Below are 26338 nucleotides of genomic sequence, written 5' to 3' on the forward strand. Positions count from 1 at the left end.
TGCCTTCAGTGCAGCTTGAACTTCTTCCTTCCGTACCATCGGTTCCTGATCATATGCTACCTCTTGAAATGGTTGAATGTCGACCAATTCTTTTTGGTATAATGACTCTGTGTATTCTTTCATTCTTCTTTTGATGCTTCCTGCATTATTTAATATTTTCCCCATGGAATACTTCACTGTTGCAACTCAAGGCTTGAGTTTTTTTCTCCAGTTCTTTCAACTTGAGAAATGCTGAGCATGTTCTTCCCTTTTGGTTTTCTATCTCCAGGTCTTTGCACATGTCATTATAATACTTTGTCTTCTCGAGCTGCCTTTTGAAATCTTCAGTTCTTTTACTTCATCATTTCTTCCTTTTGCTTTAGTTATTCAACGTACAAAAGCAAGTTTCAGAGTCTCTTCTGACATGCATTTTGGTTTTTTTCTTGTCTTTTTAATGACCTCTTTGATCTCAGTCCACAACTCCTCTGGCCTATGATCATCAGCGTTCAACGTGTCAAATCTATTCTTGAGATTGTCTTTAAATTCGGGTGGGATATACTCAGTGTCGTACTTTGGCTCTTGTCGACTTGTTCTAATTTTCTTCAGTTCCAACTTGAACTTGCATATGAGCAGTTCATGCTCTGTTCTGCAGTCAGCCCCTGGCCTTGTTCTGACTGATACTGAGCTTTTCCATTGTCTCTTTCCACAGATGTAGTCAATTTGATTCTTGTGTATTCCATCTGGTGAGGTCTATGTGTGTAGTTGCTGTTTATGTTGCTGAAAAAAGTTATTTGCAATGAAGAGGTTGTTAGTCTTGCAAAATCCTGTCATGCGATCTCTGGCATCTTTTCTATCACCAAGGCCATATTTTGCAACTACTGGTCCTTCCTCTTTGTTTCCAACTTCCACATTCCAGACGTGGGAGGTATCAAATGTATCCAAACAGCCTTTTTGTGAACTTTTGCAATGTGCTCTTCTACTCCTGTGTATTTATCCAAGTATAACAGGAGGTATTACCAACAGCACAAATTCCTGGTTGAGCTAAAATGAAATCGAGAACTATTCTGTTATCTAATATAACTTTAACAGGAGATTCGAATGATGTCTGCTTAATCCTAATTTATCCAGGCTCCCAAGTTTGGCACAGGAGATTCTCCTGAATCTACTCATGCAATTTGTTATATTAGTTGCATGAGCATCATTCCAAAACCTAGGAAGTTTTGGGTACAAAATTAGAAAATTTTGTGTCCCCATTTTGCATCGGAAGGATCCCACACAGCTTAAGAACATTTCTTGTTGTTGTTGTAATTAGATTAAAACATGGTGTCTCAGGTTGGGCCAATAATTCAGGGGGATACCGTAGCCTGACATGTATGGTCCATTTAGATGTGATGCTGGGGTTAATAGTAGCACTGGCTACGTAACTATAGTACAGGAAAGGCTAACCGATCTGAGTTCTCATGCCCAGATTGTGGGGATGGATGACAGATCCAACACTTGGCTAGGTTACTGGCAGTAAGCTACTAATTGGACTAACCTGAAAAATGCATTCTTTCCAAGCATTAGCAAGAAGTGTTAGGAATAAAAGAACAAGGCTTTAAAAAAAAAAAAAAAAAACCCCTCTATTTTGAATAAAAGTGTGAAAGAGTAAAGCCACAAGTATGAAGTAAAGCTAATAAAATAAAAATAGCTATGATTGTGAGACAAAGTCCAAAAACTTCAGATGGACTTATGAAGTCTGGTTCTGTGATCTTGGTATCAACTGTCTACCTTAGATGTCATCTTTTGGCCACTGGGGTGTTTCGAAGTGATCTTTAGTTCTCCAGAGGGCTGACAAGTGCACAGGCATGTTTTAGCCTTCTTTAGCTGGGACAAATAGATCCAATTTTGACTCTTTGTAATTTGGCAGCACATGAGTTTTTAAGGAGAACTACATACGGTCCATTCCGATGAGGCTCCAGGGAATCTTTTAGTTGATGTGTCTTCTAATATACATAGACCCCTGGAACAGTATCAGGCAGATTTTGGTTTCTGGCCACCAAAGGCTTCTTTAACCTGTGGAAAATATTCCTTAGAATATTGGATTAAAGATTGACAATATTTCAGTAACTTGAGTTGAGCAATATTATAGTGAGGGCCATTTGGTTTTGAAGAACTACTTCTCTCATCATAGTCCATTTGGTTTTGAAGAACTACTTCTCTCATCATAGTCATTTCAGTATTTATCTCTTGGGGTCTGTCACTTTTGAATATATTGTAGTCAGAACTTTGACCTGAGCCATAACATGTTTTAATTCACAGGCAATCCTGTAACCAACATAGTGTCATTAGTTCCTAAAATAGCTGATTCTTACATTTAAAAAAAAAAAGAGAGAGAAATGGTTTCCTATGTAGGAAATACAGCATTGAGTATTGGTAATATTCTCATATAAGCCTTATAGTAATTCTGTTAATTTATATACCTAATTTTGCTTCTAGCAATTCTGTATCAGCAGCAACTTGAAAACCCCATTAGTTTTCTACGTAACAGTTCTATTTAGTCCAGTGGTATCCATGTTTTAAAAATTATAGTCCTTTTTATAAGTCTGATATAGACTGTTTCTGCTGAAATATTTTGGTCAAGCATTTTTAGTGAATCAACAAGGTAAAACTTAGCTGTAGATGAAAACTTAAGAATGGCTATTGTTAACTTATAATAATAATTCTTAAAAGTAAGAGACCTAATAGGAGTAATTTACAGAAGCAATGCAAAACCAAATAAAGCCCCCCCCAAAAAACAACAAACGTTAAACATAATGATTAATCTAATCGTCAGCTTCAGATAGAACACATAATGATCTTGAGACATAATACCATATAGTAAGGATATATCAAGAATACACTAAGATTTGGAGCTCTGGTTGGCACAACCAGAGATTGGCTGCTAACCAAAAGGTTGGCCCTTCGAATCCACCAGCTGCTCCTTGGTAACCCTATAGAGCAGTTCTGCTCTGTCCTGTAGGGTTGCTGTGAGTCAGAATCAACTCAACAGCAATGGGTATATTAAGGTTATTAAGTCTCTAAACACCTGAATGTTAATAAAAACTCCATGGGTAAATGATGTGAATTCCCCAGTTAAAACCATTGGCTTTGATGATGCTACATTCAAAGAAAACAAAGTTGTACTAAGTTAACAATTGAAATAATAAAATTATGATATACTATTATGTGCCTGTTGTCTAGTATCAGGTAAAAACTTAAGAGGAAACACACATAAAATTTTTTTAACCCAAAGAAAATCAGGAACTTCTTTTAATTTGACTACATGTTTCATGTAATGCATAACACATCTAAATGATTAATTTATAAGTATCAGCACAAAGCTGGTTCCTATGATGTGGAGGTTAAAGATGTCCCAAATGTCCAACTTTTCCAAACTTATGAACCACTCCATCATCTCTAACATCAACTACTCCTCCCGTTAATACTCTACCTCCCATCTTTGGGTTCCATTATTCACTGCAATATTTCACAGAACTCATGAACTGTATCAAGGGAATGGCTCATGTGGTTGTGGAGGCTGGCAAGCCTCAAATTCATGGGTCACAATGTCGGCGTCTCCCAACCCACATGGCTGCAGGGACTGACGAACCCAAACTGGCAGGTCAGAACATAGGCTTCTGACTTCATAAGGTTGTGGAAGCTGGTGAATCAGGTCAGATGATAGACTGCCAACCGACAGGGCAGAGGAAACTGGTGAATCCCAGAATCAGCAGGTCAGATGGCAGGCTTCTGGCTTAAGCCCCAAGAACCGGAGGTAAGACGATCACAAACCTGACACAGGATCCAAAGTGAGAGAGCCCCACCAGAGTACCCATATACATAACTTTCTTGCAGGCCACACCCCAGGAAAGGGTGTAACTTGAGTCAGGGTGGGACTTTAGCCATGCCCTCCTGCAAGGCGGTGACTCAAGATACTCTCCACCCTAATTCCGCCTCATCACCATGTAGAGGTTAGAATTACAACATACAAAATGGAGGATAATTAGGATAATTCAGATCACAAAATAGAGGACAAATATATAAAACTGGGAATCATGGCCTAGCCAAGTTGACAGCCCCAACCATCACGGGTTCCATATACCTTATTTGCATAGTCCCACTCAATCATTGTATGTGAGTCACAAAGACCATGCCTAGAAGGGCCGCATTAAGTAATTCATTGCACTGTAACATCAGATGAACTCCCCCCCACCTTTTTTTTTTTTTTTAGCATTTTTCCTTTTATAAAGCAAGAACAGATATTTTGTGGCTTTCCACTAAGTTTCAAAATTGTCAGGAGTTTATCACAGGTCACTAACAAGCAGTACTTACGTTATTTAACCACAGGTATTAAAGGTAAAAACTCAGCTTTTTTTATTTTTTATTTTCAAAGCCACATGGCTTGGTTATGACTCAGGAATTTGTTCTAATGAGATGCTGAACTCTTGCCTTTGAGGCAGATTACACAGAGAATAAGTTAACTCTTCAACTCAATAATTAAAACTTTGTTTTATTTTAACAAGAAACCCAATTCTTTGCTCTATATGTTATTTGACACTGAAAGTTCTTAAAACTCGTAAATTAATCCATCAAATTTTAGGCAGACATATACAGGCTTTGAACATATCAAATAAATTCCCTTTTAAACATTGTCCTCACTGCATATCTCTTAGAGTGTAACAGTTTAAGCGGCAAAAATGAACACACTCTGTAGCAAAACCGAATATATATATATTATATATATATATATATATATGGGTTTATGTAAGAATTGGGTTTCTTGTTAAAATAACAAAATTTTCTTTATATATCCTTTATTGATGGCATAAAAAGCAAAAGTATATAAACCTAAAATACAACGAATGTTAATAGGTTACCTAAAGATCTTAGAAATTATTTTAAGCCTATTTACCATAAAAAATAATTACTGTTGAAATAAATTTTGTCTTCATTCAAACTTTTACCATTTCCCATATTTTCCCCAATCTAACTTCAGTGTTTTAAGATTTTTATCAACCAGTTTTGGAAATCACAAAGCCTTCTGCTCAACCTGGCCAATTCATTGATAAGGATATAACTTTAAGTCTTTGACTAGGGGTGGAAATATTTCCCCAGGCTGCTTCAGGTGTGGTTTCAATGTGACTTCTATCTTTTGGCTTCTTAGTGTTCCTCTACCGTGGATAGGGACTTGTTTACAGTTCTTTTATGATGGGGGTCCACCCAATTTCTGATAACTATAGTAAGGTACCATCTTACTTTCATTTGTCTTAAAAGGTCTCCACCTAGTTAGGAGGGGTCCTTAAAGAGCTTCCCTGGAAAAGCTTCCCTGGAGCTATATGACCTCAGAGCCTGGGGGCCAAGGAGGCCTGATCCTACCCTGCCATCCCTGTCTTGTGGCTCATGGTCAAAGACAAGAATTAGTCATCTCAATTCATTTACGTATGTTTTAGTTGGCCTATGTATTTTGAAAGACAAAAGATAACCAAATTCTTTCACTTTTACTATTCTCTTCTTAAGCAGTTTTACCTTCTCTTTAGCACAACCTTTTATCTACCCAGTAAATACCAAAGCTCTTTAGCAAAAATGAACCCATTGATTCTTGGAAATGACCCTTTTTCATTAAATAAAACACATTTCATATAATATCCAGTTTAAATTACTTAGAAAGGTTTTGCTTTTAAGATTGACATACTACAGAATAGAAAAATATTTGTCAGAATGAATTCACTTTCATTAATTCCTGGAAATATTTGGACTATTAAAGTTGTATAAGGGTTTGTCATTAAGCCAATTTTCATTTAATAGAACCATCTGAAAGAAGGAAGTTATTGCATTTTCATAACCCTATCTCTTGCATGCTTTATAAGATCCTTTGGAGAAGAAATTTAGAATAATTTTTATCTTTTTGAGACCTCGTTATACCAGTCAAAATAAACGATCCATTCTCTTTTCCAGTGCACTTTTCAATGAACTAATTTGTATCAAAGTTTCTCAGAGTAGCTGTTGAAAGCCCAGGCTTGACAAACAGTTTTTCTTGGAAAATAACTGAGATTTTATACAGCTCTATGAAAAGCACCAGCCATGGCCTTCAACTTGATACAAGACAGAAACTCAGACACTACTGTCTAGACCAGAGGTAAACTCTCAGAACAAAATGAGACAGAAAACCATATAAACTCACTGGTCTGTGAGGCCAACTCAAAGACCAGGCTTATACAATACCACATAACATAAATAACCCAGTTTCTTAAAATGTATACAGCAATTCTTTGGTAAGATCGACCCAATTCAACAGAAAAACAAGTTCTAGATAAAACTACTTAACTTGCTAGAGTCTCAGATGAAGGAATCTCAGACCCTTTGACAACTCTGAGTGCCAAAGTTTCTCAAAGAGGAGGAAAGAAAGGACAACAAAAATGGGTTGACTAGTTCAGATAATTCAGGGTGAAGTCCGTTTAGGAATATGGAGTTGAAAGCTATTTCAGCCCCAGGATCTGTTAGATTTAATCCTGAGTGTTCAGCAAAAAGTCGGCTCAAGTGGTCCCTGTAATTATAAACATTTTCATCCTTTTCTCTTGCTTCTAGCCTTGAACTTTTGCCCAGTCTATTTTCCTAGGGAAAATTTTGGAATAGAGTCTATGAGTAACTTAACAGTGGCTTTGATTTGGTCTAATAATTCTATACGGGAAACTTTGAGTCTTATAGTTAAAAGATCTTTCTGGATATTTCCAACTGGCCTCTTCCATCCACCTTTGATCTTCCTCTAGCCCTATCAACATGTTTGTTAATTGACACAGATCTGATGGGCCAGCTCCATAAGTTTCTATTAAAATCCTAAATTCCTGGGTGAACTTTTGGGGATCTTTGTATTAGGAAAGTTCTTTACAATTGTGTGAAGTTCTGCTCTAGACCAAGGGGCAAAAGTAACCTGGGGAGGTTTATTTGCTTCTTCTGGATTCCTTATCTTAAAAGGCATCTCAGGGACTGTAACGGAAACTGGTTTCTGTAATCGTTCTTTAGCAGGTTCTGTAGGGTTGAAAGGGAGTTCAGAAAGTGTATTCATAGAATCAGCCAGTGCAGGGGCAGAAGGAATGGGGTAGGAGTAGGCGCAGGCACCTGACATTGCATTTCCTTTAGTTTGGTCAATTTAGAAATGCTTATCCTGTATGGAGGAAATCCTGGTAGCGTAGTGGTTGTTATGGCTGCTAACCAAAGGGCCGGCAGTTCTAATCCAGCAGGTGCCCCTTGGAAACTCTATGGGGCAGTTCTGCTTTGTTCCATAAGGTCACTATGAGTCAGAATCAACCCGACGGCACTGGGTTTGGTTTTTGGTTTTGGTTTATCCTGTATGGAAGCTCTTTTGCTTTCTTGATGTCTTTTAGAGACTTCTAGTACCAATCAAAGTAGGTGTCCCATTGAGGTTGCCGAATTCAGGGGCCTTTCTTTTCTAACTTACTGCACAGAAAATCTAGCTTATCCAGATCAAAACAGTCCTACAGTAGCCACTGATTTTCTAAACTGTTTTTATTGAAAGCATGCCAGTAATCTAAAAGCAAGCAAGTACAAGGGCAAAAATATTTGTTCATATAAGTGGTTGGGGTGCCCAAAGGTGGCTCTTCCAAGCCCTTGGAACTGGCATTCCCCATTCTACTAAAACAGTGAACAGCATGTACTATGAGACTTAATGTGCCCTCAAAACCTAATGATGCACTAAGACCTGAATGCATGCCTTAGAAAGAATTCAAACTTAATGGGTTGAAACCTTGATTCTCCCTAAGTCAACTAACGTAGACCTGGGAAAACCATGGTGACAACCTCACCAAACTTAATTTGGCAACGAACTCATCAAAATGATTAGAATATAAACTGAAAATCAAGGTAATCTAACAATAAATCTCAAAGTGTCACGCAGAGAGCAAAGCTCGGATTCGAGAGACTGTTTACCTGGGACGACTCCCGGGAATCTGGGGAGGTGGTGAGCTCAAGTGGCTCTGCTGGTACCAGAAGCCTTAGTCCTGGATGTCCCGGGGGTTGCCAAAGGCAATGTATCTTCAAAATCCCACTCCTGACACCAAGAAATGTTGAATAAGAATGCTCACTGTTAAAGTAAAAGCAAAGAGATTTATTGAGGGTAATACAATTCACAAATTGCAGAAACACATGGTAGAAAGGAATCTACCAAGTGCTCTGAAGCATGGAGGAAGAGGTGTGCTTTTGTAGTAGAGATGAGGAAAAGAAGTGCAGGACTAGGGTCTTCTGATTCCATCCAGCCAGAGGCCCAAGGACATATGCATATGAATGGGAAGAAGTCAAGGTTACATTTTTAGGAATGCAGAAGCAGGAGCCTGCAGCAAAATGGACTTTTGATTCAGATCTCACGTCAACCATTTTATTATACCAAGTGCCTCCGTTTTAGCGGTTTGCTAGCACAGGACTGAATTGTGTCTCCCCCAAAAAAATAAAAGTTATAAATCCTAGCCCCTATACCTTTGGCTATAATCTCATTTGAGAATGGGTTTTCTTTCTTATGTTAATGAGGCAAGATTAGTGTAGGATGTGTCTTAAATCAGTCTCTTTTGAGATGTAAAAAGCAGAGTAAGCAAGCAAGCAGAGATGGCGGAAGATATATGTCATGCCAAATGAAGATCATCATAGAGCCAAGGACTAGAAGCTTAAAAAAGACAGACTTTCCCCCTGACTGGATGGAGAGAGTCTTCCCCCAGAGACAGCACCCTGAGTTCAGACTTCTAGTCTGCTAAACTGTGAGAAAATAAATTTTTGTTCATTAAAGCCATTCATGGTAGTTCTGCTATAGCAGCACTAGATAACTGTTATGGATTGAATTGTGTCCCCCCAAAATATGTGTTATAAATCCTAATCTCTATGCCTGTGGTTATAATCCCATTTGGGAATTGGTTCTTTATTATGTTCATGAGGCAAGATTAGGGTATATCTTGAGTCACTGCCTTTTGAGATATAAAAGAGATTAAACAAGTGAGCAAAGTAGAGATGGGAGGGGGGCGGATTTATGCCAAGCCACATGGATATCTCAAGGAACCAGGAAACAGAAGCTAAAGAGACAAAGACCTTCCCCAAGAGCTGGCAGAGAAAGTGTTCTAGACTTGGCACCCTGAATTCAGACTTCTAGCTTCCTAAACTGTGGGAAAATACATTTCTGTTTGTTAAAGCCATCCATTTGTGGTATTTCTGTTTTAGAAGCACAAGGTAACTTGGACAATAACTAAGACAAGTGGATTGGTGGATGGATGGGTGGGTGGGTGGATGGATTTCAACCTTTGACATGGTCTTTCTGTACCAAGGGGGCTAGTATTTCATAAAAGATGGGGGAAGCAACACGAAGGACTTCTCCCTACACAGTCACATTCCTTAGTGTCTGTGCCAGAGCCAAGCAGAACCAGTTACCCCAGATGGTCCTTCTCTGCTCTCCACATATTGTTCCCTGGCTCCCAAAAAGTGGAGCTATGGTGGCCCCTGAGGACCCTGGTCTTTTCTGTCATGGTTGAACTCAAGTCAGGATTGGCTTGTTGAAGAAGAACACGTGAACTATTTATTCCTTTGTTCAATTCATTTGTAAGCGTTGCCAAGTGTCTTCTAGAGCCTGCCTTGTCCTGCCAGGCTCTTGGGTGGCAGCAGTTTAATTTTGTTGGAGCTTACATGCTATAAATAAACAAACAAGAAAAATATACAAGCAGAGGAAGAACTCAGGCAGGGAGCTCTGCAAGGACCATCAGCCAGGGCAGTAGTGGGGACCAGGGACTGCTTTGCCAAGGCTATGCTATCTGATCAGATCCAAATGAAAAGACAGCCAGCAATGGGCCTTGGGGATGGGCTGCTGGTGCAGGGGGGTGGGGCTGGACTTCGAGCTGGGAGGTAGCAGAAGGAGGCCAGGGTGGTGGCAGTGAGGGGCAGGAGGAAAAGGGCTGAGAAGCGAGGCTGGAGGGATGCAGGGCCAGGGCATGGTGCTTAGTTACCAAGTTTGGGTTTTAAAAAAGAACTGCAGTTGCCAATTAGTGGGGTAGTGGGCTACCTAGGCAGGAGAGCTGGGGATGCATGCAGGAGCCAGAAATGCACTCTCTTGGGTCCTGCTGGGGCCCTGCAGGCAGAGCTGGGCATGAGATCCCTGGGGACACCGAGAGTACTTGGACGCATAGGATGGGGTTGGTCAAGCAGCTGGGGTGTCTGCCAAAGGTCATTTGTCACACTCTGTTGAGAAGGGGCGGAAGCTCTGCTGGATGCTGAGGCTTGCCAGGTTGTGGATGATCTCATCAGAGTGGAGTGTCAAGGAATCCTCCCTACTACCAGAGCCTGCCTGACTCCTCCCAAGGACTGGCACCGCCTTGCTGAGATGGCACAGATACCTCTAGCCAGCAGCCCTGCTGTCCCCCCTCCCTACTGGCAGTGCATGAGTGGAAGGTGCATGGAGAGAACATTGGTGGTGAACAGGAAGGTGTGGACTCTGAGCTCTGTGACCTTAGGACTCCCATTGTTCTCCAGACCCTCAGTCTCTTTTGTGAAAGGAGGGGCCACACCTGGCAAATGCGTCCCTCAGGCCATTCCCTGGCCAGAAGGCAAAGGGTCAAGACAAATCTTATGACTGATTTTCAAGGCTCCCTGTGGGTTAGGAGATAATGAGCCCGGCCTTTTGCTCCCCATGAGAGAAGCACATTGCTAGTGCTGTCCAAGTAGGAAATCTTAGCAGTCTACTGGTATTACTGGTATTTGTCTTTCCCATAGCTCCTGCCATCCACAGAGTGAGCGTCACCAGGGCCTGCTTCATGACGGTCCAGCTTCATGACCTTGCCACAAAAGCCAGGCAGAAGCCTTCACTCCCAGAGGTTGAGCATGGAAGCTAGGTGGTGGGTCTGGGCCCTGGACCTCAGCTTTCAGACTCCCAATGATTCTGATACAGGGGTGCTGCCGCCCTTATGAAACTTTCCCTGGGGTGTGTGTGTTAACATGGGCAGGGCCAAGCTCAAGCTGCCCTCTCAGCGACTACTTGTGGAAGCCGGGAGTCCAGCGTGGTTTGTCCCGCAGTTTTTAGCTATGAAAGAAAACCGTTTTGGAAACCGGCATGGCTTCTACTCATCTCTGTCATCCAAACAGTAGAAGAAAGAGGCACCTCTCTGGGAAGGGCAGTATCTGAATATCGGAGATTGGCACTTGGTTTTTTTTTTTTCTTTTCTTTTGGTAGATTAATATCCAGCTGTCCATTTTTCTCTTTGTAAAAATTATGTTTACTGTTTTTCTGATAAGTTTATATTTGGTAGAAAATTTGAAAAATATGGAGTATAATGAAAACATTTAAAAATCATTTCTCAATATTTGAAATGTAACCACTATTAAATGTTTTTAAAATAAAATATATTTGATTTTGCTTGAATTTAACAGAATTCTAAAAATGAAGTGAAACCAAAGTCATGCTGACCTTCAGGTGACTGTCCCTTCCAGACACAAAATCTTGGCTCCTAAAATATTTTGATAAAGTTACAGAAAGATTATGAATGATATTGAAGTTGGTTTATTTTTATTTGTCTACATGATTTTTAAATGAGGCTTCAGGGCAATAAAGCTTCATCAACCATCTCACCATTGCCTAAACAAACACTAAAAGTTCCATTTTTAATTAAAAAGAAGTTTAAAAGTCAAACCTATTTTTAAGATGATTCTCCAAGAGAAATTAGCAGAGAAAGGCTGCTTGTTAAGAATAGATAACTGCCTTGGCTTTGACTTCAACTTATGAAGACTCCAAATACAAGAGAACGAAACGTCATCCTTACAATTGCCAGCATGCTTGAGTTCATCACTATGGCCACTATGCCAGCCCATCTCACCGAGGGCCTCCCTCGCCCTCGTTGGCCCTCTACTTCACCAAACGTGATGTCCTTTTCTAGTGATGGATCCCTCCTGATGATGTGTTGGACAGTGTTCTGTTGTGGCCCGTAAAGTTTTCATTGACTAATTTCCAGAAGTAGACCACCAGACCTTTATTCCTAGTCTGTCTTAGTCTGGAAGCTCTGCTGAAACCTGCCCACCCTAGGTGACCCTACTGATATTTGAAATACCCGTGGCATAGCTTCCAGCATCAGCCAGCACAGTATGACAAACTGAGAGATGGGTGGTAGTTATTAAGAATGAACACCCCCGAAGTGAGGAAGAAAACAAACAACCCAACACTCGGAGAGCAAATGGCCAGGCAGCTTTCTGAGTGCTGTGGCCCTGGCAGCCCCTGGGCCTCAGGCCTGGGTGTTTCAGCCCCCCAGGAGGGTCTGGGGTTTCTGGAGGGTGTAGTGAGAGAGACCTATGGTTTCCTGAGCCCTGTTCTCTGCCATGAGGGTCTTGAGCAGCATCTGTTTCTTATGACTTGCAGTGTGGTGTTAGCACCCCCATTTTACAGGCAAGGAAACTGAAAGCCCAGGGGAGCACAGGGGTTTAAATGCAGGTTTGACTAATTGTAAAGACCATGCTCTTTTTTCCTCATTTAAGAAGTATTTGTGCTGCTGACACTGTCCAGGTATGGAGGGCAGAGGACTTAGCTGGCAAAGAACGAGAGGAGAGAACAGTGACTCATGTCACGCAGGGCTGTCTTGGGATGGTGTACTGAAAACAGGGGGCACACAATTCTTCTGGCTTGAAGCAGTGCCTGCCACTCCCTCCCTGGCCGGCCTGCTGTTCTCAGCCCTCACTTCCGTGGACACCAGGGCCAGCTCAGCCAGGGCCTGGGGCAGTGCTGTGTCCACCCTCTGGTGGGCTGTGGTGGCCTGTCATGGTCCTCACACAGCTCATAGCCCAGCAGGGGGTGCACGCAGACACCCCTGACCTAGGTGTGAGACACAGGGGACACTCACTCTAGGGACAGGCACTCTACTGGGCAAGGACGGGGCAGGCCGCAATCAATGGGACCAGGTAGGCAGGAGAGGAGGTGAGGACAACTACCCACTTCAGGCCTGTCTGGCGGCCCTTGGAAGCAGAACCATACACAAAGGACTCCCCCATCCTCTTGCACATCTTTTCAGTGTCAGGAAAAAATAGCTCTGGTACATGGAAAAACAGCTCAGACGGCAAGTGTTTGGGGTGGCCGTCCTGTGGTGAGTGGTCTTGCCAAGAAGACACTTCTGGCTAGGTGTCTGCTCTGCCCGGCTTTATGTGTTCATGAGCTGGGAGAATGGGTGTCTGGGCTGGTGCTCAGACAGGGTGAGCCCTTGGCCTGGTCACTGCCCCAGAACTGCAGTTATATCAGCATGGGGGAGCTGAAGTGAGCCCCCATGTGCAGACTGAAAAGTGCCTGAGGGTTTAGAGATGCAGGGCTGTCGTCCCAGCACCAGGACTCCATGGACGTTCTGACAGCTGGGTGCATAGCCCCTGAGGGGAGTGCAGGTAATGCCCCAGAGGACAAGCCCTGCTCAAGTGAACATGAGACGATTCTGGGAAGAGAGACCACCACCCGTCTGTCAGTTTGTCATACTGCTGTGGCTTGTATGTTGCTGTGATGCCAGAAGCTGCTCAATGGTATTTCAAATACCAGCAGAATCATCCATGGTATCACAGATGACGCAGGACCAGTACAACCTTTGTTGTGCACGGGGTTGTCATGAGTCAGAGCCAACATGATGGCAACTAACAACAACAAGGAAAAGAGAGACAATGGAACTCCCAGAGAGGACGTAACGCCTGGCACTTTTTCTTTCTCACTGTGACCTACCAGGGCAAACCTAGGACAAACCATGATCCCCAAAGGCTCCAGGGCTGACCCAGGACCCTGCACTAACCGATCCTGGGCTGTCATCTTCTCCTGTCCCCTGACAACAGCTTCTTGGTAGAGTACCTTCATACACACTAGTGTGTATAGACTCTTCATGAAATCTTGGAAGAATTTAAACCCAATCCAAAATTGAACAGGTGACATGAAACCCTGGGGAGTGGTTGGTTACTTCAATACTTAATTATTAACTATGTGCAGATTAAGCAGGATGCAGTCTTTTCTCAAATTATCACCCACCACCACACAGGCAGATGTCCTGGAAGTCAGCTTCTGTCAGAGTAGTACAGTAAAGCCTGAGAAAGCTGGGAACTGCCAGACCTGTAAGGCTTCCTGTCAGAGAAGGAAAACTCAAATGCTTTACCCTAAAATGAGCAATAGAAAAGTAGTAAGACTGCACCCTGTCAAAGGTGGAAAACTTGTGAGACCCGGAAAAACAAGGCAGTCCCGTCGAGTTCCTGCTCTCCCAGGTTTCACTATACTTGTTAAAGTTGTTCAGCACTAAGGCATGCTGGGTGCATGTCCCTCAGGAAGGTGCTGGCTTCTGCGACCCAAGTCACATTCAGGGTATTGAACAGGGTGGAAGACCCTGCCCCCTAGATAAGAGCTGCCCACCCCCCGTCCCCCACCCCCGGCATTGATGAGTTGCCCTGATGATCCCAATGCGGGGAGTTTGTGCTGGGAAGCTCCTGTACTTCGTAAGAAAAGGGCCACTGTTCATGGGTGCCCGTGATCCAAACCTTCCTCTCTGAGGAGTTCTCTAGGTGGGGCCTGGCAGGCTGGCGAGAACCCCAGCTTGGAAGCCATCCCAGAGGAGGAAAGCAGGGTGCCCTCTTGGGCTACCTGAAGGGGTTTTCCTGTGGGCCTGAGCCAGCCACCCTGAGAGCCCGCACTGTCACCTGGGCCTCCCCCATCAGCCTCCATCGACCCCTCACCTAGGTGAGGCACAGAGCAGGATGGTGGGACCTTCAGGGAGGGGGCCCAGTCGGCCTGTGGTCCTGAAGCTTACAGTCAGAGAAGTGTGCCTGGGGACAGGGTGGGGAGGTGAGTGCTGAGCCTACTGAAGACAAGTCACCCACTGCTCCCCCCATGGGTCACACCTGCTGGCTGTGTTCTTGCGTCTCAGAGGAAGGCAGGGCAAGAGGCCCATCCTTTTAAGGGCATATGTGTCTCTCGACCCCTGGCTGTCCTGTGAGCATGGCTGTGTCTTTTGCCAGATTTGAAACCTCAGAAGAGCTGTGGACCTCTCTGAGCCTCCAAACCCTTACCCGTGAGGTGGGCAGGTGGTGGGGTGCATAAGACAAGTGTGTAGAGTGCACTGGTCAGTAAATGGCACACAGGAGTGATAACTGTGATCACTTGTGTGATGTTTGGGGTGTGTGTCTACTTGGCTGGGCCATGATTTTCAGTGGATTAGCAGTTATGTAGTCAGCTCCCTGATGAGATCTGCTATGAGCAGCCAGTCAGTTGAAAGAGTTTCCTTGGGGTTGTGGCCTGTACCCAGTATATCAATAGATGTTCCACCAAGGTTCTCACTCTGGGTCCTGTACCTGGATCCTCACCATCTGACCTCCCGTTCTTGGGACTTGAGCCAGCAGCTTACCTGCCTATCTGGGAATTCATCAGCCTCTACAGCCTGTGAGCCAGCAGCCTGCCATCTGACCTGCCGATCTTGAGTTTGTCAGCCCCTGCAGTTACGTGAGTTAGGAGAAGCCCTCAGCCTGATGCCTGACCCACAGACTTGAAACTTGCCAGCCTCTACAACCACATGAGCCATTTCTTTCAGATAAATCTCTCCGTGTGTGTGTGTGTGTGTGTGTGTGTGTATATATATATATATATACACACTTCATTGGTTTTGCTTCTCTAGAGAGCCCAGGCTAAGAAAACATGTAACGTCAAATGTGGGATGTGGCCAAACATGTCCCCAAAGGGAAAAAAAATTGCAAAACACAAAGGGTGGGTCAGTGGTCCTCCACAGGCCCCAGAATGAGCCTACCTGTGAAAATAGTTACCTCTGTGAGGCTCTCCCCTCCCCTCCCCAGGATGCATACACAGTGTGGACCCACCTCAGTGCAGTGGTCTCTGGGGGCAGCATTGTGCTCATAGGTCTCCTTTCTGGTAACCAAGGTCCAGTGTCACTTCCGACCCAGGGACAGCAGGAAGCACATGGTAAGCAAGGCCACTCATGAGTGATGGGGGGTAGGGAGGTCCTCAGTACCCCACCACAGATGGGGAGTGGTGTCAGGGCTCAGGGTCAGCACTGGGCATGTGACCTGTGTGTGCTACCTAGCTGCTCTGTGCCTCAGTTTCCCTATCTGTAAAATGGAGATAATAGAGGCTGCTTCACAGGGTTACTGGAGTATTTATTGTGTTAATACATGCTGAGCACCTGGTATTTCCCTTGGCACAAGGAGGGTCAGGTACATGGAAGCGACCTTGACCATCACCAATAGCTGGGCTATTCTTGTGTGTGATGTGCTCTGGTCCCTGCCTACAGAGAGTATGGATGTGCTGCTGCTGCGAAAGGGCGTGGCTGCTCGCCTGGGGGCATTGGGACACTGAGGTTTGAGGCTGAAATGCCCCCACCATATAAATGTGAGTAAACTGTCAGGAAGTGCTGCCAGCAAGCCTGGCTCTGCCCACTTCTGATGGTCAGTAACCCCCTAGAGCCTGGCGCCCTCACACAGGCTCTCTGGGTCTTTCTTCCCAGTGCTTTGCAGCCTCCAGTGAGGGAGAGTGCCTCTGCCCTGTGGTCCAGCTCTGCCACTGCTCCCCCCTCCCCCTGAGCCTGGCTCAAGTTCCCAGAGCTGCAGGGGGTACGGGGCCTGGGGATCCCTGGTGGCAGAGAAGGAGGGTGTGGGAGAGGGCCAAGGGGCAGCAGTGCCTGTACAGGGCCCAGCACACTGCACCTGTAGAGACTTGGGGCTTTGAGGAAGTGCTGAGATACTGTGGGTGGAAAAAGGCCAATGGATAGAGAGGGGTTGCTGAGAGCTGGGCTCACATAAAAAGAAAGGAATCCCGAGGATGCAGAGCCAGGAGGTGAGGGTTTTAGGACCAAGGTCAAGACCGTGCTTAGAGGAGCTACGGAGGAGAAATAAAACTCCAACTCGACGGTACTTGACTCCTGGGCAGAATGGTGTGAGAAACTAAATCATGTGTCCATCCATTTGCCCGTCCATTTGTCCATCTCATCAGCTGGATAACTGCACTGAGTCAGGGGCTGAGTGTAACACTGCTCTGCACAGGAAGTTACATCCACACGGGCACACACATGCACTTTCAGTCACGCGTGCACACACCATACACTCACGTGCACACACAACTCACAGCTCTGATCACCCACACACAGACATAGGCACACACACATAGACATATACATACTCACACTGACACACAGGCACACACACTCAGACACTCGCATGTCCACACACACTCAGACTTCAGCACATGCATACACATGTCCCCCGCAGACACACACACATACACTCACAGGCACACATGAACTCATGCCCCCACACACAGTCTCTCACACACACACCCCCACACACAGTCTCTCTCACACACACACCCCCACACACAGTCTCTCACACACACACCCCCATACACAGTCTCTCACACACACCCCCCCACACACAGTCTCTCACACACACACCCCCACACACAGTCTCTCTCACACACACACCCCCCACACAGTGTCTCACACACACACCCCCACACAGTCTCTCACACACCCCCCACACACCCCCACAGTCTCTCACACATACACCCCCACACACAGTCTCTTACACACACATGCCCACACACAGTCTCTCACACACACCCCCACACACAGTCTCTCACACACACCCCCCACACACCCCCACACACAGTCTCTCACCCCCACACCCCCACACAGTCTCACACACACACACCCCACACAGTCTCTCACACACACACACACCCACACACAGTCTCTCACACACACATCCCCACACACAGTCTCTCACACACACCCCCCACACACCCCCACAGTCTCTCACACATACACCCTCACACACAGTCTCTTACACACACACCCCCACACACACACCCCCACACAGAGTCTCTCACACACACCCCCCACACAGTCTCTTACACACACCCCCACACATAGCCTCTCACACACACACACCCCCACACAGTCTCTCTCACACACACACCCACACACACTCTCTCACACACATACCCCCACACACAGTCTCACCCCCACACACAGTCTGTCACACACACACCCCCCACACACAGTCTCTCACACACGCACACCCCCACACAGTCTCTCACACACACCCCCACACAGTCTCTCTCTCACACACACCCCCACACACAGTCTCTAACATACACATACCCCCATACACATCCTCACCCCCACACACAGTCTCTCTCACTCCCACACCCCCATAGTCTCTCTCTCACACACAGTCTCTCACACACACACCCCCCACACAGTCTGTCTCTCACACACACGCTCACATACACTCACCCACTCCAAGGAGTAAAGAGTTTACTTGCCCCAGAGCCCCACCCGTGCACCCCATCTGAGAATACAGCTTAGCAAGCTTGGCTGGAGAAGGGCCAGGGTCAGAGTTGACATCATAGCAGGTGGAACTTCCCAGAAAGGATGAAAGTCAGGTTGAGAAAGAAGGGCTTTTCATCACAACGGTCACAAACGGCTGAGGAAACCAATGTAGCAATTTTCTAAGGCCTGGAAAGCTCAGAGAAGAGAAGATGCCTCCGGGGGGGCTCAGCTTCAGGTCAGTGGATGGAGTTGGCACCTGGGAGAAGCTAGACCTCCTGGCCCACCTTTGGGTTCCTGTCATCCCTGCACCCCAGGGGAAGGTTCTGGAACCTGTTACTCAGGGAGGCAAGGGAAGGGACTCGGGAGCCATGATGGGGGACCTTGGGGTCCAGAGCCTGGATTCAGGGGCATGGCAAGAGTAATGCGTGCCTAGTACCATCTCTAAGTTGTGCCCCCCTTCCCTGTTTGAGTATTCAGGGGCAATCTCTAAGTTGTGCCCCCTCCTCAATTTCAAGATGAATAGATTGTTGATAGTGACATTGCGTCAGCAGAAACACCTTCCTCGCCTCTTGTCACGCCGCCTCAGTCAGGCCCCTTTCATATTTGTGGTGCCTCAGAATTTCATTCTGCACCTCATCTAAAGCCCCTTTGGGCTTGTGTCCAGGGGCAATTGCCTCCCTCTCCCCCCTCCACCCCCTGTTATACCTCTGCCTGGGTCCCCCTTCTCTGCTTGACCACCAGAAAGGGGGCACTCCGAGTGCCCTCATCCTATAGACAGTGCCTGAATCCTTGCTGGGGCTGCTGCTGGTCAAGTATAAGTGTCACAGTAGCAGTCATGGCCCCGTGACTGTGGTGTCACTGGCCAGCCCAGGAAAGCCTGTGATAGCAGACTTAGGAGCATGAGGAATGGGGGCCCAGCTCCCCCAGCCTGTGAGCAGCCCTGCTAAGTGCTTGGCCTGCACCCTGTCATGTAATCCCTCCAGTATCTCCATTTCATGAAGAGGTTCCAGGATCCATGGTGGTAGTGTGGGAGTCTGAGGAGCACCCAGACCCACCCAGGGCTCTATGGAGGGGGTAGATCTGACAGGAGGCAGCACAGGTTTGAGGCCTTGGCGCCAGGGCCTTGGCTGTGTCACCATAAAGAGGGCAAGGCCATCTCTTTGGCCTCCTACAGCTCACTAGGGGTCAATGCAGAAAGGGACTTGACACCAGGAGAGAGTGGGCCCCCACAGATGCCCAGTGCTTCCTGCTGTAAGGATTGTCCCATGTGATTCTGCTACTGTCCCACTTTTTAGGTAGAGAAACTGAGGCACAGAGAAGCATGTATAAGAATAATCAACAGGGAGTATGAAAAACTAAATCCCAGTCCATGCTAAGGCAGGGGACCAGGCTGGGAGGTGAGGCCCTGTGAGGCTGAGAAGCGGAGGTCAGGGAGGGTTGTCCTGTCCTCAGCCCACTGTTGGTTCCATCTTCCAGTGCTATGGAGTCTGAGCAGGTGAGTGAGTCATGTTTGCCGAGCGCTGGGTGAGCCCATCCCTGAGACCAGAGCAAGAGTCTTGGGCTCACCCTGCCCCCACAGTGTGGGCCTGCTCACCACGACCTCCCTGTGTCAAAGCACCACCCCGGCTGGGGTCACACACATACAGTGTCACCATCTCTTCAACATCTGGCTTCACCATGCGGGGCCCTGTTCCCCGTGTCCTGGTCTTGCCTGAACACCCTCTGCCTGGACCCCTCTGGCTGGTCGCCCATCCTCTTCTAAAGAGAGGGAGCAGAAACCAGCCCATCTGGGGCCTTGCTACCTGGCAGACAGTTGTGGCCTGAGTGACCTGCTCTGGGGCCAGCTCCTTGGGTTACACAGGTGGGGCCTCTCATCTCCATCAGCCTCGATGCTTGATAAGTCTGTGTGCTGGAGGGTCCTCAACCCTTTGGTGTGTGGCGGGGGTAGGGGAGGTGGGTGGAGGAGGGCTTACCCTCCCTGGCTGTATTGAGCCAGCAAATGCTGTAGAGGCAGATTCAAGGAAGTGTTTGATCTCTGGGGTCTCTCAGCCCAGGCACAGGACCAGCTGTCAGGCAGAAAGGACAGCCATCAATTAGGAACCTCCAACTGATGACCAAAGGCACACGCAGGTGGTGGGAGAAAAAGAACTGCTCAGGCGGGCATTCTCAGGTCTCCGTAGAACCGGCTTCCCTTGTCCCCAGCCTGCTGTGGGACAGAATTCCTCCCTGGAGCCCGTGCCCCTCCCAATAGCTGGGTGCTGTTGGCAAACTCAGAGAGAAGGTACAAACGCAGAGAACATTTCAGTAACCAGCAAGCCTCTTACCTTTGGAAGGGCCTCCCGCGGCGCTCAGGACAAGGCAGCAGCAGGCCAGCAGTGTCCAGGCCAACTGCATGGTGGCTGTGTGAGAGGCTGGACCCAACGGGACTCGGTACCTGGCAGTTCTCATGCCCTGTGGAGTGCTCGCGCCCCGTGGCAGTGCTTGCTGCCCAGTAGTGCCCTGTACCTGCAGAGGCCTGTCAAGAAGCCGGAGGTGGAGGACTCCCCCCACCCTCAGCAGCCTGGCTGAGTTGGGGTGGGTGGCTCTGCTGTGGAGTGGAGGTTTCTTGCTGAATCATTTTGATCAGAAGCTCTTTCCTCCAGATCTATAGGCCAAACCTCAACCACTTCCTCTGTGCAAGTTTCCAAGCTGTGATCGTTTGCTGGGGGAGGGGACAAAACATGACACCTGTGACAATCCATGGTGGTTTCTCCCCCAGTCACATATGGAAGGTCCTTCACATTAAAAAAAAAAAAAAAAAAAACAGCAGGGAATTTCAGAAGCAGAATCATTTGGGGTTTCTTCTCCAAATGATACCCCTCCTTGCGAAGACTCAGGCATGCTGAAGGGGCCCTGGCAAGAGACCCATGTCCCTGGTATAAGTCCCCAACTCCAGGGGAAGCCAGGCAGAAGAGCAGGCTGGGGACTCATGGAGCCCAAGGGTGAGGAGAAAGCTGGTGTACGAGCAGCTGTGCTCCAACATCCCCTGGACCCCTGAGGAAGCAGCAATGCTGGTTCAAGGACTGGTCAGCCCTGTCTTTTGCTCAAAGCTGGCACAGGAGAGGGAGGAGAGGACAGCTTCTGAATGCAGCGGGGGTCTGTTCCAAGAAGAAAGTCTACTCTCCGAGACTAGTCATGGTGAGGATTTGGGGACTTTCTCTGTCCCCTGTAAGAGCTCAGGGCTTTGAAGAGAGCCACAGCTTCAGGGAAGTTCATGACCTGCTTGGGATTTCTGGGCAGCCAAGCAGTAAGAGGGATGCTGGAGCCTGCTGTTCACAGGGGCGGGAACCATGCTGGCGGTGCTCCTACACAGGCTGACTCCAAGTCAGAGCCAGGATTAGAACACAGCCCTTTGCCAGATGGCCTGCAGGGCTGGGCACCAGGTACCAGGCGTCCTGGCTACCATCAAGACAGGTGTCCAGGATGGTAAACATCACCATGGAGTGCCTTTGGCACAGAGTCTGGAGAGAGCCGGTTGTCCACCTCCGTGCTCCCCACCCTGCTGTCCACGCGGTCGCATAAGGCTCCTCTTTCACGTTCGCCCTGTGCCCCACCTGGCCCGACATCCCTATGCTGTCTCAGGGGCCTGTCAGAGACCCAGACTACCCTGAGCGTGCCACGCCCCACGTCCTCTCTCCTTGCTCCTCCAGTGAGTAAGGTGGGCGGGTTCTTATTACTGCTTGTTGTCCCTGTTGCTCCATCTTTTTGTATTTTTTGGATGAAGCTCAGGGAGATGATGTGACTTGCCCCAGTCCCTGCATCTTCCCTGGGGTCTCGGCCGTTTCATCTGTGGATGTGGGTGGTGGTCACCACATTCACCTGCCTCAGCTATCTGCTGGCACAGGGGGGCTTCTCAGGTCACAGAATGCCCTAGCGAGGAAGGAGCTGCTGTCACAGCACCCCAATTGCAGGGTTCTATGGGAAAGTGTATGTGTGTGTGTTTAGGGGTGTGTGTCTGTGTTCATTTGTATCTCTGTGTGTGTATGTGTGTGTGTCCAGGAGTCTTTGTTTCTGTCTTTATATGAGTCCGAGTGTGAATGTGTGTAACTATGTTTTCTGAGTCTGTGTGTTTATGCGATATGTGTGTGATTCTGTGTATGTTTGTGCACACGTGTCTCAGTCTATATGTGTCTGTGTGTATTGTGTGTATGTATGTGTCCAAGTGTCTATATGTGTCTTGTGTGTTTCTGTGTGAGGTCTGCATGAAAGGGTTTGTATATGTGTCTCTGTGAGCATGCATGTGCAGTGTGTATGCCTGTGTGTATTCATGCATGTGTGTATGTATATCTCTGTGTATGTGTGTGCTGTGTGCACTATTTCTGTCCCATCCAAGGCACTGCTGCGGGGGGAGGGGCTCTGAACTGAGTCTCAAGCATTCACTGGTTTGTCCATCCATCAGTCTATCCAACCATCCATCGTCATTTAACCCCTCCCTCCTTAAAGTGAGGTCTCTGGCAGAATCAGCAAGCCCAGGGAACCTGATGGGAATACAGAATCTCCTGCTTCATTCTAGACCTATTTGTTCAGACTTGCTAGGGATGGGGCCCAGTAATCTGTATTTCAAAAACTCTTCAGGAGACTGATGACCATGGATTTGGCACAATTTTCCACCCACCTGTCCTTTTTTCTTTCTGGTACATAGTATGTCTGTCTGCCTGGATGGTAAGCCAGGGTTGACCCTCGCCAGTCGCTGTTTAATTTAGCAAAGAAACCTTGTCATTTTACTGTTCCCCAATTTTTTTTCCTAATCTGTAGGTTGTCTCTTTTGGCTCTTGATAAAGTCTTTCGACGACCATAAATATTTAACTTTTATGAGGTCCCACTTATCTGTTTTGTTTTCTGTTGCTCATGCATTCGTTGCTGTGTTTGATAATTTGTCACTGAAAAAAATTAGGTCCCAATGCTTTGCTCCTGAATTTTCTTCCAAGAACTTTAAGATTTTAGATTTAACATTTAGGTCCTTGTCCATTTTGAATTGGTTTCTGTGTACAGTGTGAAGTATGGATCATGTTTTATTTTTCTCCATGTGGAAATCCAGTTTTGCAACACAATTTGTTGAAGAGACTGTTCCTTCTCCATTGAATGGATTTGGCTACCTTGTTGAAAATCAAATGATCATGGATGTTTGGATTTATTTCTGGGTTTTCAATTCTATTCCATTGGTCTATGTGTCTATTGTTAAACCAGTACCAGGTTGTTTTGATTACTATAGCTGTGTAATATGTTTTGAAGTCAGGAAATGTGAGGCCTCCTACTTTGTTCTTCCTCTTCAAAATTTCTTTGGCTATTTGGGGTCTCTTTCCATATAAAACTGAGGGCTAATTTTTCCATTTCTGTAAAGAATGTTGTTGGAATTTTGTTGTATCTGTAGATCACTTTGGGTAGTATTGAGACCTTAACTATATTAAATCTCCCAATCCACAAGCGCAGAATGTCTTTCCATCTTCTTAGGTCTTCTTTAGTTTCTTTTAGTAGTGCTTTATAATTTTTATTGTATACGTCTTTCACATTCCTGGATAAATTTATTCCTACGTATTTTACTCTCTTAGATGCTATTTATTGTATATGGAGTTGTTTTCTTAATCTCCTTTTCAGATTTCTGATTGTTGGTGTAGAAAAACCCAACTCATTTTTCTGTGTTGGTCTTGTGTTCTGCAACTGTGCTATATTCCTCTATTAGTTCTAGAACCTTTTTAGGAGATTCTTTGGGATTTTCTATATATAGGGTCATGTCATGTGTGAACAGAGATAATTTTACAACTTCTTTTCCAATTTAGATACCTTTTATTTCTTTTTCTTGCCTTATTGCTCTTGCTAGGACTTCCAGTACAATATTGAATACCAAAAAAACAAAAACAAAAACAAAAAAAAACCCAGTGCCGTCGAGTCAATTTCGACTCATAGTAACCCTATAGGACAGAGTAGAACTGCCCCATAGAGTTTCCCAGGAGTGCCTGTTGGATTCGAACTGCCGGCCCTTTGGTTAGCAGCTGTAGCACTTAACCAGTATGCCACCAGGGTTTCCATAATATTGAATAGGAGCGATAAGAGCAGGTATCCTTGTCCCCATTTTTAAGGGTAAATTTCTCAATCTTTCTCCATTGAGCTAATGTTGGCTGTAGGGTTTTCATAGGTGTCTTTAATCATGTTGAGGAACTTCCCTTCTATTCCTATCTTGTTGAGAGTTTTTATGAAGAAAGGGTGCTGGGCTTTATCAAATGCCTTTGCTGTGTCAATTGTGATGACCATATGGTTGTTTTCATTTGTTCTATCAATGTGATGTATTACATTGACTTATTTTCTAATATTGAACCAAGTTTTCATTCCTGGAATAAAATCCACTGTTGTAAATCTTTTAGTTTTCTTTTATCCTTGAGAGTTTATTATCTAGGCTGCTATCTGGCTGATGTGGTGTTGTGCCCTAGATTCAGGCTGTTGTCTGATGTTGTTGGTTCTCTAATTGAAGGACTCCCATTAATAATTCTTGTAAGTTTGGTTTCAGTACATAGTCCCTTCATTTCTGTTTATCTGGAAATGTCCTAATTTCACCATCATATGTGAGCAACAGTTTTGCAGGATCTATTATTCTTGGTTGGCAATTTTTTTCTTTCAAGGTTTTACCTATATTATCTCAATGCATTCTTGCTTGCAAGGTTTCTGCCAAGTAATCAAAGCTTAGTCTTATTGTTTCCCCTTGCTGATTCTCTCTTCCATTGTTTCAGACCTGCTCCTCAAACCTTCTATGACACTGTCCGTTTCTGAAATCTTGTTGTTTATCTTTTGGATTTCTAATTGCTGCTTTTGTATGATTTCTAGATGTGAGTTTACTTTGGCATTTTTTCCTGTATTATTTTCAGGTATTCCTTCATTATTTTGTCTGTCTTTTCCTTACATTTTTCTGTATTTTCCATTATTTTATATGCTTTTTCCTTCACCTCTTGGGTAGCCCTGAATATTAGAGTTTTGAATTCCTTACCAGGTGGTTCCAGTGCCTTTTCTTCTACTGGAAAGTCATCTGGCGTTTTATTTTGGGTATCTACTGGAACCATCTGGTCTTTTTTTTTTTTTTATGTTTTGATATTGTCTGCTGTCTCTGGAAATTCAGTAATTATTTTCTTTGTTTATTGATTGCGTATTTGTTCATTTGTCTTGCTTTTTAAATTTTCTTTAGTAATGTATGAGAAGGCAGGCTGGGCATTCTTTTTTGTTTGCTCATCTGCGGGCACAATACTTCTCCCCACCTTGTCCAATGGCAGGGCCAGTCACTCAGCTATGTGCAGCAAGGCAGGTCCAGCAGATGGGAGGTCTGGGATAGGTTGTATGTGGCACATATTGGGGCACCTGGGCGGGGCCAGGGGTCACAGCAGGGCAGGTTCTCGTAGACCATGCCTGTACTGCTCAGAGGTGTAATGCTTAGCACATGGTGAAGCTAGGCAGTAGGGAGGGGGGAGGATAGGAAGTGTGGATGTGGAAAAGAAGAGAAAGAGGAAGGAGAAACAAAAGCCAAAAACAAAACAAAAAACAGAAAGTGCTGAGGGAGCCTACTTTTGTAGTGGCACAGACCCAAAGAAGCTGTGTACTGGTGACTTTCTAACCAGGACGTGTGGCACAGCCTGTCAAGAAGGGACAGATATGGCACATGCAACTAGGTGATTGGGAGAAAGGAAAGGATGGAAGGGAGAGAAAGATAAGAAACTAGATTTAAAAAATAAAAAGAAAGGTACACAGAGCCAGGTGGTGGGGAAAAAGGAAAGGAAGGAAGGTAGAGTGAGACAAGAAACCAAGAACAAAAGAGGAAAAAAATGCCCCAAGGGAGCCCACTGGAAGTGAATCCCCAGCCCAGCAGCTGCACAGCCTGTCAAGAAGGAGTGGAGATGGTACATGGTGCCAGGTCTTCAGGAAAATGGTAAGAAAGGAAGGCAGAGAGAGAAGAGAAGAAGAGAAAAAAAAAATGACCTGAGGGAGCCCACTGGTATAGTGGTATG

At 45.8% G+C, this 26338-nt stretch overlaps 1 protein-coding gene and 1 long non-coding RNA gene across 3 annotated transcripts in view; one reads left to right on the forward strand and one right to left on the reverse strand.

Moving 5' to 3' along the window:
- The window catches only part of CST7 (cystatin F), a 30698-nt gene extending 9768 nt beyond the window's left edge, over positions 1 to 20930 (reverse strand). Inside the window, exons 1-2 of one of the 2 annotated variants that reach the window (XM_064275703.1) lie at positions 20639 to 20930; positions 1918 to 2286 (exon numbers count right to left, since the gene is read on the reverse strand). In XM_064275703.1, the coding sequence (XP_064131773.1) occupies positions 1918 to 1924 (7 nt within the window). In that variant the 5' untranslated portion in view covers positions 1925 to 2286; positions 20639 to 20930. The remainder of the gene's footprint in view (positions 1 to 1917; positions 2287 to 20638) is intronic. The other variant, XM_010591797.3, reaches the window with a different exon arrangement.
- The window catches only part of LOC135228592 (uncharacterized), a 91515-nt gene continuing 82952 nt past the window's right edge, over positions 17776 to 26338 (forward strand). The window contains exon 1 of the long non-coding RNA XR_010319182.1: positions 17776 to 18549. This is a non-coding gene — a long non-coding RNA (uncharacterized LOC135228592). The remainder of the gene's footprint in view (positions 18550 to 26338) is intronic.

This window comes from Loxodonta africana, chromosome 24 (genome assembly GCF_030014295.1).
Source record: "Loxodonta africana isolate mLoxAfr1 chromosome 24, mLoxAfr1.hap2, whole genome shotgun sequence".
Taxonomy (NCBI): domain Eukaryota; kingdom Metazoa; phylum Chordata; class Mammalia; order Proboscidea; family Elephantidae; genus Loxodonta; species Loxodonta africana.